Source organism: Vipera ursinii (genome assembly GCF_947247035.1).
Source record: "Vipera ursinii genome assembly, chromosome: 5".
NCBI lineage: Eukaryota > Metazoa > Chordata > Lepidosauria > Squamata > Viperidae > Vipera > Vipera ursinii.
In genome coordinates, this window is record NC_139518.1 from 62,919,482 (window position 1) to 62,935,063 (window position 15,582).

At 37.1% G+C, this 15,582-nt stretch overlaps 1 protein-coding gene across 3 annotated transcripts in view; it reads left to right on the top strand.

Moving 5' to 3' along the window:
• DOCK1 (dedicator of cytokinesis 1) overlaps positions 1 to 15,582 on the top strand; it is a 455,801-nt gene that overhangs the window by 37,384 nt on the left and 402,835 nt on the right. The window contains exons 2-4 of one of the 3 annotated variants that reach the window (XM_083364099.1): positions 5,989 to 6,076; positions 12,201 to 12,276; positions 13,274 to 13,329. In XM_083364099.1, the coding sequence (XP_083220225.1) occupies positions 5,989 to 6,076; positions 12,201 to 12,276; positions 13,274 to 13,329 (220 nt within the window). Of the gene's footprint in view, positions 1 to 5,988; positions 6,077 to 12,200; positions 12,277 to 13,273; positions 13,330 to 15,582 lie in introns of those variants that run through there. The other 2 variants (XM_083364098.1, XM_083364097.1) reach the window with 2 other exon arrangements.

The following is a 15,582-nucleotide window of genomic DNA, read 5'->3' on the forward strand; positions in this document are numbered from 1 at the left end:
GAAAGCTATGTAGAGCTGCATGCTTCAGGCTGTCTCGCTAAGTTGGTTTTTAAAAAAGAAATTTAATTAAAATCCTATTACAAAGTACTGTGGATCAATGTTTCTAATTCATCAGAGGTCAGTATGGAATGTGAATGACAGCTCCTATCTGATACCTATTTAGCTTATTGTATTTACGGAGTAGATTGTTGGATAGACACTTGTGTTGTAATGAGTGTCAATGTCAAATTGTCATAGACTGATTAGCAGTTTTCTCATAGGCTTGTAGACTGAACCAGAATTGAAAAACTGGTGGATGGCTTTGGAAGTGTCAGTATTCTGTTACAAGTATGCCCTGTTTTTTTGTATGCTAAGGCAGCAGTCTCCAACTGGATATTTTCCAAAGATATATTATGAAGCTTTTATAATATTTTCCAAAGATATATTATTAAGCTTTTATAATTTCCAGCCAGCTTTTCAGTGGAATGCATTGTGTTGGAAATAATATTAGAGTTAGAAACAGCACTCTAGGTTGAAAATGGAACATTTCTGTCAACTTCCAAATAATACGGACAGTATAGTGTATAATACATCTTATATATTATAATTTAGGAAAATATAGAATGTTTGGACACAATAGAAAATTCAAACATTCTGCAGTGCTTCAATATAATCCCTATGGATAGGCAGCAGAGAAGGTATTTGATAATGTTACTGAATAAGGTACATCCTTAAAATTATGCAGTGTTATGTACTTATAGAATTACTGTATAAAATAGTGTATCTTCTTGATATTTCCTGTTGGCTAAATTAGCTTTCTGAAACTGATCATCTTCTAAATGTGCTGGACCTCATCTTCCATAATCTCCAACCAAAAGGAACAAGCCAGACTGATTGAGTTATGATTCAACACAACAAAAAAGGGACCAAGTTGAACAAAAGTAGGCTAGGTTGTCCTCTGTGTTATATTTTTGCTTGTTCAACATATTGAACTGTACAGTTGGTTTTTGTGATGCCTTTTAAATTTTGTATTTTGAAATGATGTTTAGTAAGATTTACAGTTGTGTTATGAGCAGAATTTTTTTTTAATTCTGATGAGTAAGAAGGGCATTAATGTCACCCTTTCAAGGAGACTTTATATATTGATGTGAAATCTTGTACACGCCTTATCAGAAATTGGCCCTAAGGAATTTAATAGGACTTACTCTGAGGTAAGCTTGCATTTGGAATACCGGTAACTACTTTTAAATCAGAGAACTCTGAAGCAAGTAATGACTTGCTCCAGAGAAGGCATATATAGAATGAAATTCTATTAAGACAGTTCTGTTACAATGTGCATGTAATGAGGAAGTGACTCAGTTGAAAATACATCTGTAGCAATTTTGTGCTTCTCTAAAAATGATCTAAGAAGAGAGAATTTTTGTTTTATTTTTAAAGGGAGAAAGCACCATTTCAAATGTTAATTTAAAGCTGTGTTGGCAGGCCACACTTTTCATGATTTTGTGAGAAGATAAGAGAGAGGAATTGAAAAGAATGACTAGAGAAAATGCTGATGTAGCTTTTTTTTAAAGCTATTAAGAAAATGAAGACGAATGCTGTCAAAAACTATCCATAGAAGGTTTTTATCTTCAGAATATTTTGTATTCATTGTATATACCTTTGAAGTTGTTTTTCCAAGAAATAAACTTTTGTGCTTTGTTTATTTTCAATTTTTCTTAGATAACCTGTTTATTTAAAAATACCCAAATGTGTTTATATTAGAGGGAATTAAGGCTTGATAATGGATAGTGTCTCATTTCGGAAGCCAATTGATTTGTATATATGATCACTACTGGACATGGAAGTAGGCTTCCATATCAAAATTTCTTCCAGACAAGGTAGAAAAGGAAGGTTGGAGACAAATGGGCCATACCTATTATTGAGGATGTTGAACCAGTACTGGATGATTATCAAAATTTCAGTTAAAATTTGGAAGCTCTTTGATGACGATGTAAGACACATGACCATCAACCATGAAACCTGCAAACTAAGCATGATCAGCATAGAATGTGGGCATACATATTGGATTTTAAATATTTGCCAGAAATAGGGGATAGAATTATTTTTCAGAAGGACTTGCTGATGAGCTGAGCAATTAATTTGGTGAAACAAATACCCTAGATAATTTGGAAGAACACTCCAGGATAGCCTGATGATATGTATTGGTCGTAGGTTCCTTCGCTCAACACTGCTGTAACCTTGAATAATCCGTGGTGGTAATTTGGGGACTACCTGAACCCACAGCCACCTGGTCTAGGTACAGATGATAGTAGGATATTGTTTCTCCCATCTAGCTTCTCACAATGTGCAGGTATGGGAATTGGACTTTGATAATCTTACTTGCCTGGCCTGGAGTTGAAAGAAATAATTGGTTATCAATAGCATACTGATGATTCTGAACCACATATGGTTAGATGACTTCACTCAACAGTTTTGTGTAGATGTTGAACAGAGGGAGAGAGGCCCCATGGAGCAAGCTCTACCCTCAAACCTACACTGACTGAAAGTGGTACCAAAGAAAGGAATTTAATCAAGTGATTGAGATTCATCTCTGGTAAGATTAATCTCTAATAAGTCATCTTCCCTACAGAGTACATTTTGTAGTTCTTTCATAAGCAAAATTGGCATCCAGAAGTACCCTTTGTTATTTGATGGCAGGATCTATGCATGTACAATGCTGCCAATCTTTATTGTTCTTACAGTCAGAAATGTCTGATAGGCTTCTGGAGAAAATGCACTACTTTGTCATTTTCTTCTTCGTCCGATTGGGCAATTATTCTGAAAAGAAGGACAGCATCATCAGTGGGATGCAGATTAATCACTTGCAATTTTGGGGTATGAATCACTCAGGTGAATAGTCAGAAAACTAAAACAAAAGCAATTTACAAGCAAAAGTTTAAAAATTTACACTCATAAAAAACAATTATTTGTAAGAGGCAACTTTTTTTAAAAAAATTGTTGAAAGACCCCTCCCCGCCCAACGTTTCAGGATATACATGGTTTGTTTTGTGCTCAAATCACTGATATGATAATTTCTAGTTTAAAATATTACAGATTTTGATGTTTTGTGCATAGTTGCTATGTACAAAAAGCAGAACCATTAAGCATTCAGTAGAAGTGTTCAGAAAGAAATATCTGCATAGAAATAATCTAGAACAGGGGTGTCAAACTGCCGGCCCATGGGCCGGACACATCACCAGGAAACCGTGCCCACCCCATTGCCAGCAATGGGGAAAAAGCTCCAATACGTCGCGCGATGTCACATGACATCACGAGTTTGACATGTCTGATCTAGAATCTCAGTCAAATATGTCTGTTTATACTGACTTACTTATGAAATTAATATTTTATGTTTGAGTCTACAAGTCATGTTTAAGCATTGTATTACCAAGTTTTTGTTATGGATATGTGATCAGATATAAGAATTATTTATTTACATTACATTAATATATATACATTTTGGCTTTTTCTTAGCACTTCTATAATTTAAAAAAAAGTGCTACGGTCATAGAGAATTGTTGCTGTTGTTGTAATTATTAGTTCTTACTTCTACAATTTAGCCTTGAATAACTCAGTCATAAAGCTAGGTGACTGTTGATTATTGGCCTAGTGAACCTCTGCCCTGACAAACAGTAATTTCCATGTAAATCCCACAATACCATGATGTACATCTCAGTTGAGAACAAGCTAAACTGCAGTCCCCTAGCCTGCTTTATATTGATCAGCTGTCCATGGTTGCCTGGATTTAATATCAATTTGATCGTGCTGATTCAACCTGTTATTTAATTTTGGCAGCATTCAAGATTATTAGTCTCTTACTTAGAATTTAGTGACAAGGATATGATGAGACATATTAATAACATTCCCAAATCTAAAGGCTTCCCCCACCCCCAGTTTCTTTTAAAGATGAAACCAGGTAAAGAACAAGAAGAAGCCCTCTATACTACTATCATGAGATCTTTGAGAGTGGCCTTAAACAATTTTCTTGAAAGTGGGAATAATCCTCATATCTGAATGCTAGGAAAGTATCTGTATGCGGGATTATGAAGGATTATTATTATTTATTAGGGAATATATATATATATATATATATATATATGTCAAATGCTTGTTAACTATTTTTAGATTACCTTGCTAGGCCCCAAACATGGGACAAATCTTTATTTCCTGTGTCAGCCTAACCTGAAGGCCATCGACAGGCAGTAGTCACACCGGTGACAGCTCATATTTGTGTAAAATTTGTTAGCAATTTAAAATTTACACACATATATATATATATATATATATATATATATATATATATATATATATATATATATATGTTTTCGTAGATTCTCGCGGGTGTCTGTATGTGTAGATCTAGAGTCTCGGGTTTCTTCCCGCGTTCCTTTCATCTTCAGAAAGTTGTGGCGACGTTTTGACGAAATCCCATCCGTCATCATCAGGCCGGAGTGTTCCTCCTGCTGCTTCCAGGCATTGCTCCTGGAAGCAGCAGGAGGAACACTCCGGCCTGATGATGACGGATGGGATTTCGTCGAAACGTCGCCACAACTTTCTGAAGATGAAAGGAACGTGGGAAGAAACCCGAGACTCTAGATCTACATACATATGTATATATATATATATATATATATATATATATATATATATATATATATATGTGTGTGTGTGTGTGTGTGTGTGTGTGTGTGTGTGTGTCTGTGTCTGTGTCTGTGTCTGTGTGTGTGTGTCTGTGTCTGTGTCTGTGTCTGTGTCTGTGTCTGTGTCTGTGTCTCTGTGTGTGTGTCTCTGTGTCTCTGTGTCTGTGTGTGTCTCTGTGTCTGTATGTGTGTAATCCAAATCAAATATCATTGAATGAGCTTCAAATGAAGGAAGGTGTAGAGGGACACCTGTTCCAGATTACCAAGGTCCACTTTATATTTACTAGATTAATATTTTTCATACATGGTTTTCAGTGAAAGTACTAATGCAATTGATATTTTCTAGTGGAAATACATATCTGTTTCACGAATTAAGGCAAATATATGTGTCCCAGGAGTAAATCTCTGATTCTGGTGACCAACTCAAATTCAATCTCACGTATCTATTTACCTGATACTTAACAGAACTTACTTTTGTATAAACATATATAAGAGTCACTGTTAATGTATTAAGCTGAATTCAACTGTTGTTGTTGTTGTTGTTGTTAGTTGCGAAGTTGTGTCCGACCCATCGCGACCCTATGGACAATGTTCCTCCAGGCCTTCCTGGCCTTCCTGTCCTCTACTGTTCATCTGTACAGGAAGTTAAATTTGATATTCTCTCAGTATATCCCCTTTCTGAAATGTGCCCTGCTGGATTTTGTGTATGGCACCAGCCAAGACTTCAGGGCTGGAGGGGCAGGGTAGCAGTCGTTTGGGAATCTCTGTTGATCTTCAGTGGTGCTGCTCCACAAGTTGCTGGTATGAGATCCTGTTTTTGAAGATCTGCTTCAAAAGCTGCTTATCAACTTTCCTGCTGCATAGCTACCTCCCTGCCTGAGTTGCTGGAGGCCAGCTGGGGGTTGGCTGTGGAGATCCCCAGGCTTGAAATCTTGGGGGACTTCCATTTGCCATCCCTAGGGTGGATCTTGGAAGCAGCTTGAGAGTTCAGGGCTACCAGGGTGGCTGTGGGCCTATCCCACTTTATCCTTTGAGTCTGTCCAGGGCAGTGCAACCACAGCATCACCCAGGACGGACATGTACAACTTGGTATCCTTTGCCTTTTTAAAAAAAACAACTTTATTTTACAAAGTTACTTAGGTAGTGAAATGGGTGGTGTATAAATTTCACAAATAAATGTTTGGGGGACTTTGATTTGGTTAGAGTGCTTTCAATAATAGCTATAAATAAGTTTGTGTCTAAAGTTTTTACTCATTTGGTGTGTGTTTTTTTCCTGGCATTTTTTAAAATGCTAAAATAATGATCTTTTTTTTCTTCTTCTCCCTTTTAGCATTCTATAATTATGATGCCCGGGGTCCAGATGAACTGTCACTACAAATAGGAGACACCATGCACATACTAGAAACACATGAAGGCAAGTGGAACAAATGCTTCTTTCATAATCATTCTCACAATCATTCTCATTATCATTTTGGCTTAGTGTGTCTTGCTTATTTTGGAAAACCGGTTCTATTTTGAGACTTAATGAAATATTGAAACATTTAAATGGGCACTAAAATTAACAGTCACTACACTTTAAACAGGCATGTTATAATTGATGAATAACCTTTGTAAGATGCAAATGTATTTTTTTCTTTTTCTGACAACCTCCCCTCCCCGATGATTAATGTTTGTGTACCTTAATTTGTATGGATCTCTGGTGGTATCGGTTAAGGAGTTAGAAAGGTGATAGATATTCTTGGTACCCTTGCAGATAATAAATAGAATCCATCTTTTAAAAGGGGTTAATCTTAAATGCTGAAAATCTAAAAGATACTTATCGTCTAAATTACTTATACTCCTTTGTAAAAAAAATTACATGGTAGTCAGCTATTTCAGAAATAACTTTTTATATGCATTTTCTTCATTGTAAATTAAAGCAGCAGGAATGTTTACTATGGCGAGATGTTTAATTAATGAAATGTATACAGAGGCCTCTCCATTTTGTTTTCTTAGCAGCTCTGTGAAAGTGATTTGCCAAAGTTAAATTCTCCAATCTTGAATAGGGACTAGTAGCCAGGAATTTTCAGTAAGATAAGATAAGATAAGATAGGATAGGATAGGATAGGATAGGATAGGATAGGATAGGATAGGATAGGATACAATTTCTTTATTCTTCCTCTTGTATCCAGCTGTGCTTGCCTACCTTTGAATGTATTATATTTTTAGTCTCCTTTTATCTGCAAATACAGTGATGCAATCCTTTAACAATTTTATTGATTCTCTCTATTACCTCTCCTACCCCCTCCCAGGAAACTCTTGCTAGAATTATTTTCTTTCTCATCAGTATATACATTTGCTTGCTCTTCCTTTGCTGCTCTTCCTCTCACTTTTAGACATAAATGGAAGATGTTTCCACTGATACAGTACTGTGTAAGCTAGGAAAGCGTGATATATACAGTAATGTGTCTTTTGGGTGGCAAATGATATGTATTTCCACCTTCATTTTCTATATGTTTTTTTTCTAAAAGTCAAGCTTCATTGTTTCATTGCTGCATAATGATGATAGTTATGTGCTGACTGGCAGCATAAATTAGATTCTGAATGTATGGTTTACGCTCATGGATTCTATGTCATTCTAATGGTCTTATGTGCATAAATGTACCTATGTAACTCTGTTTTAATTTAATTACTTCTTTGTACTATTTCTAAACTACAATAAGAGAAAAATATGTCTTTTAGCTCAACTCCTCATGACTTTGTGGATATGACATGTACAGTTGCAAGAAAAAGTATGTGAACCCTTTGGGATTACGTGGAGTTTTGCATGAATTGGCCATAAAATGCACTCTAAACGTCATCTAAGTCACAACAATAGAAAAACACAGTCTGCTTAAAATAATACTACACAAACATTAGCTGTTGTCATGTTTTAATTGAACATAAGATGGAAATATTCACAGTGCAGGGTGGAAAAAGTATGTGAACCCCTAGCCTAATGACTTCTCCAAGAGCTAATTAGAGCCAGGAGTGAGCCAACCTTGACTCCAACCAGTGTGATGATATTGGATGTGTTGCTGACAGCTGTCCTGCCCTTTAAAAACACACACCTGTTTTGGGTTTACTGGTCTCAAGAAGCACTGTCTGATGTGAACCATGCCTCGCAGAAAAGAGCTCTCAGAAGACCTACGATCAAGAATTGTTGACTTGCATGAAGCTGGAAAGGGTTACAAAAGTATCTCCAAAAGCCTTGATGTTCATGGGTCCACGGTAAGACAGACTGTCTACAAATGGAGAAAGTTTAGCACTGTTGCTACTCTCCCTAGGCATGGTCATCCTGTAAAAATGACTGCAAGAGCACAGCGCATAATGCTTAATGAGGTAAAGAAGAATCCTAGAGTGTCAGCTAAAGACCTACAGAAATCTCTGGCACATGCTAACATTTTTGTTGACACATCTACAATAAGGAAAACATTAAACAAGAATGGAGTACATGGGAGGACACCACGGAGGAAGCCATTGCTGTCCAAAAAAAATATTGCAGCATGTTTGAAGTTTGCAAAAGAGCACCTGGATGTTCTGCAGCACTACTGGCAAAATATACTGTGGACAGATGAAACCAAATTTGAGTTGTTTGGGAAAAACACACAACACTATGTGTGGAGAAAAAAAGGCACAGCACACCAACTTCAAAACCTCATCCCCACTGTAAAACATGGTGGAGGGAGCATCATGGTTTGGGGCTGCTTTGCTGCCTCAGGGCCTGGATGGATTGTTGTCATTGATGGGAAAATGAATTCCATAGTTTATCAGGACATTTTGCAGGAAAACGTACGACCATCTGTCTGCCAACTGAAGCTCCGCAGAGGATGGGTGATGCAACAGGACAATGACCCAAAGCATACAAGTAATTCAACAAAACAATGGCTTCAACAGAAGAGAATACGCCTTCTGGAGTGGCCCAGTCAGAGTCCTGACCTCAACCCGATTGAAATGCTGTGGCATGACCTTAAGAGAGCGATTCACACCAGACATCCCAAGAATATTGCTACACTGAAACAGTTTTGTGAAGAGGAGTGGTCCAAAATTACTCCAGATCGTTGTGCAGGTCTGATCTGCAACTACAGGAAACGTTTGGTTGAGGTTATTGCTGCCAAAGGAGTGCACTGTGAATGTTTCCATCTTATGTTCAATTAAAACATGACAATAGCTAATGTTTGTGTAGTATTATTTTAAGCAGACTGTGTTTTTGTATTGTTGTGACTTACATGACGTTTAGAGCGCATTTATGGCCAATTCATGCAAAACTCCACGTAATCCCAAAGGGTTCACATACTTTTTCTTGCAACTGTAATTTTTTTTGGAAATAGTGTGGTGATGTTTTGCCATTGCCTTATATTTTTTTCAACTTCTTATACTAAATGTCAGTCATTTATATATGGATTTAAACATAATGGAATCATAATCCCAGAATGGAAGTTTCCTTACAAGACTAGGGCTAAATCATGTCCTCCTCCTTAAAAAAAATAATCTGTATGCAACATTCAAATTGATATTGGTTTATAATATGTAGAGTAGGTACCATAATAAATTATTTATCTTTTTTAAAAGGGAAGACATTTAGTTACTTGCTTCAGTCAGTGTTTGGATATAATTGGTTCATATATACAGTTCTCATTGCGATTTATAATGCACACCTAGCTTCTGGAACTGCTTCATTTATATAGATATAGATCTATAAAATGGAGACTGTGGCTCAGGTTTTTTGTTTGTTTGCTTTTTGATACTGATTTGAGCTTAATTCTGCATTTAGCTTTTTTTTCCCAACCGTAGGTTGCAACTGTGAAATAAGAGAAAGGCAGTCTATGGCTGTGAAAAGAGAAAATATATTCTTCCTCAGCTGTGCTTCCTGTTAATTCTGATGTCCATAATGTTAGCCCAGGGGTAGGCAACCTTGGCTCTTTTATGACTCATGGACTTCAGCTCCCAGAATTCCTGAGCCAGCCAGCCAAGGTTGCCTACGCCTGTGTTAGCCTTTTGGTAAGACTGATCGCAATAGGAGCTTTTCTGTGAGGAAGAAGGGGATTGTTATTAGGATTAAGATAATATTCTGACAATATCATAATGATTCCTTGGCATATGCTGAGATGCATAATATTAAACCACTCTTTATTTAAGTCCACATATAATTGTTCTGTATATCCAACCATAATATCACCAATTACTGTGATCTGTACTGAATATAATACATTTTATATTAGCAAATATAATTTGCTAATATAAAATGTACTGTATATGATTTATATTAGCAGTTTTGACCTTGTTCCTTAATGTTTCAGCAAATGAATATATTTTCAGGAGAAGGGCAGCTTGTTCATTCTATTTTAATTGCAACCCTCTTGCTAGAATACTCCAAAGTAAATCAGTTGATGTGTTGATATTTAAGATAACCTTTAGATTACAGAATAAAATTCTCTCTTCTCTGTTTGCCTTCCACCTGCAATAGTACTGTAGCCAAGGTTCCTGAGTGGCAATAAAAAAGAGGAAGAGTGTCCTGTTTCTGCTTTCAATTACTCACTTAAACACAATTGCTATGGTGGTTCACAGTTTACTTAAGGTCATGCCAAGTACCAGAAAAATCAAGAGATCCAGACAGTTCAAATGGATATAAAGATTTTATTGCAAACTTAAGCGCTCTCTAAGAATCTGAACTACTAAAGGTTAAAGCAATTTGGTGGTAAATAAGGAATTCAAGGTGGGCTGGACTAAGACCTCTTGTGGGCAGGAGGTGACTCATGACTGATGATGCGTTTGACCTCTCTCTAAGGCTCAGCCTGGTCATCTCCTATAGGTTAAGAGATAACAAAAGCATGCAAACCAGAATAAAAATGTTTAAAAATTGCTTTTAATGGGAATGCAAAGAACAGTCCAAATTAAGTCCAAGCTTCTGAGAGCCATGTCATTGTTTGTCATTCAATCCAAAGGTCAGAATTATATGAACAGAATTTACAAAAAGTCACATAAGAGCGAGAGATCAGATTATTTTCAGCAGTGTTACTCCCTTGCTTGACAAGCAGCCTGATGTAAAGTCTCTTCTCTCCTCAATACTTGCTGGGTGGGTGGCAGGCTGGAAGGCACTACATCAACCTCACCTGACTGCTCAAGTTGTCTGGGAGGTGCCTGTATTAATCAGTCTTAGGTGATTATTGGCTTGGTGTCTCCTGAAACTGACATTCCATAGGTTTAGCTTGAGTAGTTTCTTCTAGATTCAGATTCAGAATCTTGAAGCCTGAGCCTGAGTCATGACGGAGAGAGAAAACTAAAAACAATATATTAAATGAGGAACTCCTTTCAAGAAGCAACCAATTAAAAAGGAATAAATGAAAGAGAAAAGAATGGAAAGAGAAATATCGGGAGGAAAAAAAGATAAAAGTATACAATCAGAGATAGAGGGAGAATATGGAAATGAAACAGCAACAAATTTCAAAAACTGTAACAATGATTACAGAACGGGTAATCATTCAGTAAACTCTCATTTGTTTGAACTCCCTGGGCCTGAGCCTGGCATATATAACAGCTTACAGTGCAAAGTTTCTTGCCAAATCTCGGCTGAATGGATATATTTTGTGTGAAAGATCTCCTCCAATTTGTCTGACATAGCACTATGATTCTGAATGTTTATTGTTTGTGAGATTTTATTTTAATTAAAAAATTATCCTAAACCAGAATGAGCTTGCCAGCAATAAAAACACATGATGCTGATCACTTGCAGATGAGTTGCAGATTGGGACGCAGTGAATGAGACATTACCACTTTATTTCTCAAGTATGGCATGTTGTTTCCACAAATGTGAGAAAAGTTTTAATAAGCTGAAATAACTATACTGTAAATATATATAGCCAGTGAAGGCTATCTGAGAAATATCTCATAGGTACCACTGTAGAGTTAACACTGGGAGAGGGAAAGGCCTTATCCATGCAGAAGGATGTGAGGAGAATAGAAGTAGAATCTAGATTGGGCATCACATATTTGTTTGAGCAAAATATTTCAGTATACATCTTGTATAGATTTTAAATAACTTGCTATAAACCAGGAGTCCCCAACGCCTGGTCCGTGGCCCAGTGCCAGAGCTGTGGTGGCTCAGTGGTTAGAATGTAGTACTGCTGGCTAACTCACTCCTCACACCAGGAGTTCGATTCTGAACGGTTCAGGATGGACTCAGCCTTCCATCCTTCCAAGGTCAGTAAAATGAGGACCCAGATTGTTGGGGACAATATGCTGACTCTGTAAACCACTTAGAGGGCTGTAAAGCATGCTTCTGCTTTTGCTGGGCAATGGGAATTATTGCCTTTGGAGAGGGGAAGTTGAATCTTTGTTTTTAATACAATTATGCTGAATAAATTAAAATAAAGGCGTTTTCTCAGATACCTGTCCATCTATCATTTTTCAGTAAGGAACCAGAAACCAGGAAATTAATAACTGTTAATAAAGTGCTCTTATATTTCAAAGATACATCACAATTATGAATGGTAATATATTTGGGCAATCTTATTTTCCAATTAGTTTATTGAAACTTATTAAGACATTTTATTTTTTAGGCTGGTACAGAGGTTATACTTTGAGGAAAAAATCAAAAAAAGTAAGTATTTTGTTTCTGTATTAGTGACATCACTTTTTTTAAAAAAAGTATAGGCATTTATAGTAATCCCCAAAGTGTTTTATTATAGTTTGAAACTTTTTAGATAAAGCAGAAATGTTGTTGATGAAATAAAACTTTTAATTTAGTGCTATTAATTATAACATTAGTTTTTTTTTCAAACAAATAACATGAATTTGTTGTATTTACTTCTTAAATAGTAGTAAGTAGATCCATTATATTTTATATCTCTTCTCAAACAAACAAGATTGATTACTAGCCCTTATTTGTACTTATATATTTTTTTCTTTAAAAATAATTTGAAATTCTGGGCTTCAGTGTAAAAGGAACACATTTAATTGAAATGGCTTCCTTCTTAAATTGGATAATTATTAAAATATATTAGAAATTGATGATGACTCACAGTTTATAAGGATAAGGAGAGGGAGTTTATGGAATGAAGGCTTATTAATGTGATATAAGCTTTTATTCAGTGTTACAGTGCATCAGTTCAACATTAGGTAGCCTAAAGTGGAAATAAAAATTCCAAACTTTTTCCCTAGATGCATAGCAGAAAGAAAGTTGATGGAGTAGAATATAAGGCTTGTTTTACCTCATTGTTCAAGAGTACAGCAATTTTTTTGGGACAAACTGTTATTAGCTCTGAAATTGATTATTATCAATGAAACGTTCTTTAAAATTATAACCAAAGGCTCAGTAAGGTTGTTGGTTTTTATAAAGAAAATCTTACTGAACACTTTTCATAGATCATCCAAAAGTTGGGAAAAAGTATAATGGATCAACATAGACCAACACTTAGAATAGAATGGTCTTATTTGAGATTCTCCTGATATTTCAGATTATCTATTTTATTATTTGAGCCAATTGTTCTGGTGGTATTTGTATTTCAAAATGGATCACTAGAAAAAGGTTATAATTAAAAACTCTACTGGACATTTGGTAAATAAATAGTAATGAATTTATTTTTCTTACTTAAAAGGGAATCTTTCCTGCTTCGTATATACAACTTAAAGAAGCAATAGTCGAAGGAAAAGGGTAAGTTTTGGGCTTAAAAATAATAGATGAAAATATCAATTATATGATTTTTAATACATTTTGAATATAAATATGAGTGCAGAAAAAATGAAGTCTGACATTTATTTTGTAATTATGAATATCATGGTAACAAAATGACAAGAGGAATAATGTTAGACATCAACAGCTTGATTTGCATTTGCCCCCCCATGTTTTGTTATACAATATTAAGATACTTTAGTTGAGTAAACCATTAGTGTGAAAGTTTAATTTCCCTAGTTGATATTCCCTGAAAACCTATGTACAGCACGTGTCAATGTTTATGAAACTGCTCTTTAGTTTATATATTTCCATGGGCAGCATAGGGAAACAGAAACAAAGTTTCCAAGCAGAATGACTTCTTCTGATTAAGAATAATATTTGCTTCAAACTGTATTGGTTTACGTCATGACTACAGAATTTATAGAGGGGAGAGGACCACTTTGATAAATTAAAAATTATCATGGGCCGCAAAGGAATATTTGGTGCACCAATCAATTTTGTGGTGGCTAGTCGAACATCATCAGGGCTGGAATTTGCAGCATCGATGAGGCCTGGAAGATTTGGAAATGCCTTGGCAATGTGTCTTTCTGGGTAGAGGCAAGTCTTTCCTGTCACAACTATGTTTGGGGCAGTGAATTTGTTTATTTATGCACAAGGGGCTTGGCAGGCTCTATGTGGCCACATTGCTTAGACCAGTGGTGGTGTACCTATGGCACTAGTGCCAAAGGCAGCACTCAGAGCCCTCTCTGTGGGCATGCGTGCCATTTCCCCAGCCCCATGGCAGCCAGGCAGCAGGGACAAGACTCCACCCTTGTGCCCTGTTGCACGTAGATGCTGCTGCGGGGCGCGGACGGAGAGCATGGCCACCATGGCAATGCTGGACTGCCTGGGCAATCTGTGAAGGTAGTGGGTGGCCCTGTGGATGGGCGGGGCTGGGGTGGGGTGGGGTAGGAGCAGGTGGGACAGGGTGGAGCTGGAGTGGAGTGGGGGCAGGCAGGGCCATTTTTGGGGCACTCGGTCTCTAAAAGGTTCGCCATCACTGGCTTAGACAATAGTTTAGACAATGGAATAGGGAAGAATTATTTCCTTCCTTCCTTCCTTCCTTCCTTCCTTCCTTCCTTCCTTCCTTCCTTCCTTCCTTCCTTCCTTCCTTCCCTCCCTCCCTCCCTCCCTCCTTCCTTCCTTCCTTCCTTCTTCCTTCCTTCCTTCCTTCCTTCCTTCCTTCCTTCCTTCCTTCCTTTATTGTTTTTAAAAATAATTCAAGGTGGCAAACATATCCAACACATATCCTCCTCCTATTGTGCCCACAACAACAACCTGTGACATGGGTTGGGCTGAGAAAGAGTGACTGGCTCAATGTCATCCTGCTGGTTTTCATGCCTAAGTTGGGACTTGAACTCATGGTCTCCCGCTTTCTAGCCTAGTGCCTTAACCACTAGACACCACTAAAATAAGAAGGTCAATTAGCACAAGCGCCACCCAGGGTTGGCTGCTGTCTCTATTGCTCTTCTCTCTCTACACTAATGACTGCATCTCCAAGGATCTCCTTGGTTAAAGTACTGAAGTTTGCAGATGACACAACATTGGTCTCATTCGAGACGGCGATGAATCTGCATATAGATGGGAGATTGAACAACTGGCCTTGTGGTACAACCGGAACAATCTGGAGCTAAGCGTGCTTAAAACGGTAGAGATGAGAGTAGATTGTAGGAAGAGCCCTCTAATTCTACTACCTCTTACTATATTTGAAGCACAGTATCAGCAGTAGAATCCTTCAAGTTTAGGGGTTCTAGAATCTCCCAGGACTTGAAAGGGACACCTAACATTAGAGCCGTCACTAAGCAAGCACAGCAAAGAACGTTCTTCAGGCTGCCCCAGGAGCTATTGATATAATTCTGCAGAGAAATTATTGAGTCTGTCATCTCTACTTTGATAACTCTCTGATTTGGTACAGCAATTAAACAGGACAGATACAGACTCCAACAGATAGTTAAAACTGCAGAAAAAAAAACATGTTTTGTTTTTTTTGCCTGCCTCCATTGAAGACCTGTATATTGCACAGGTCAGATGCCAGGCTGAGATAATATCTACAGATCCCTTACATCCTGGATATAAACTGTTTCAATTCCTCCCCTCAGGAGGCTGCTATAGAACATTGCATGGCAAAACATCTGGATACAGGACAGTTTTTCCCCTTGTACCATCACTCTGCTGAACACCTAATCTTCACAG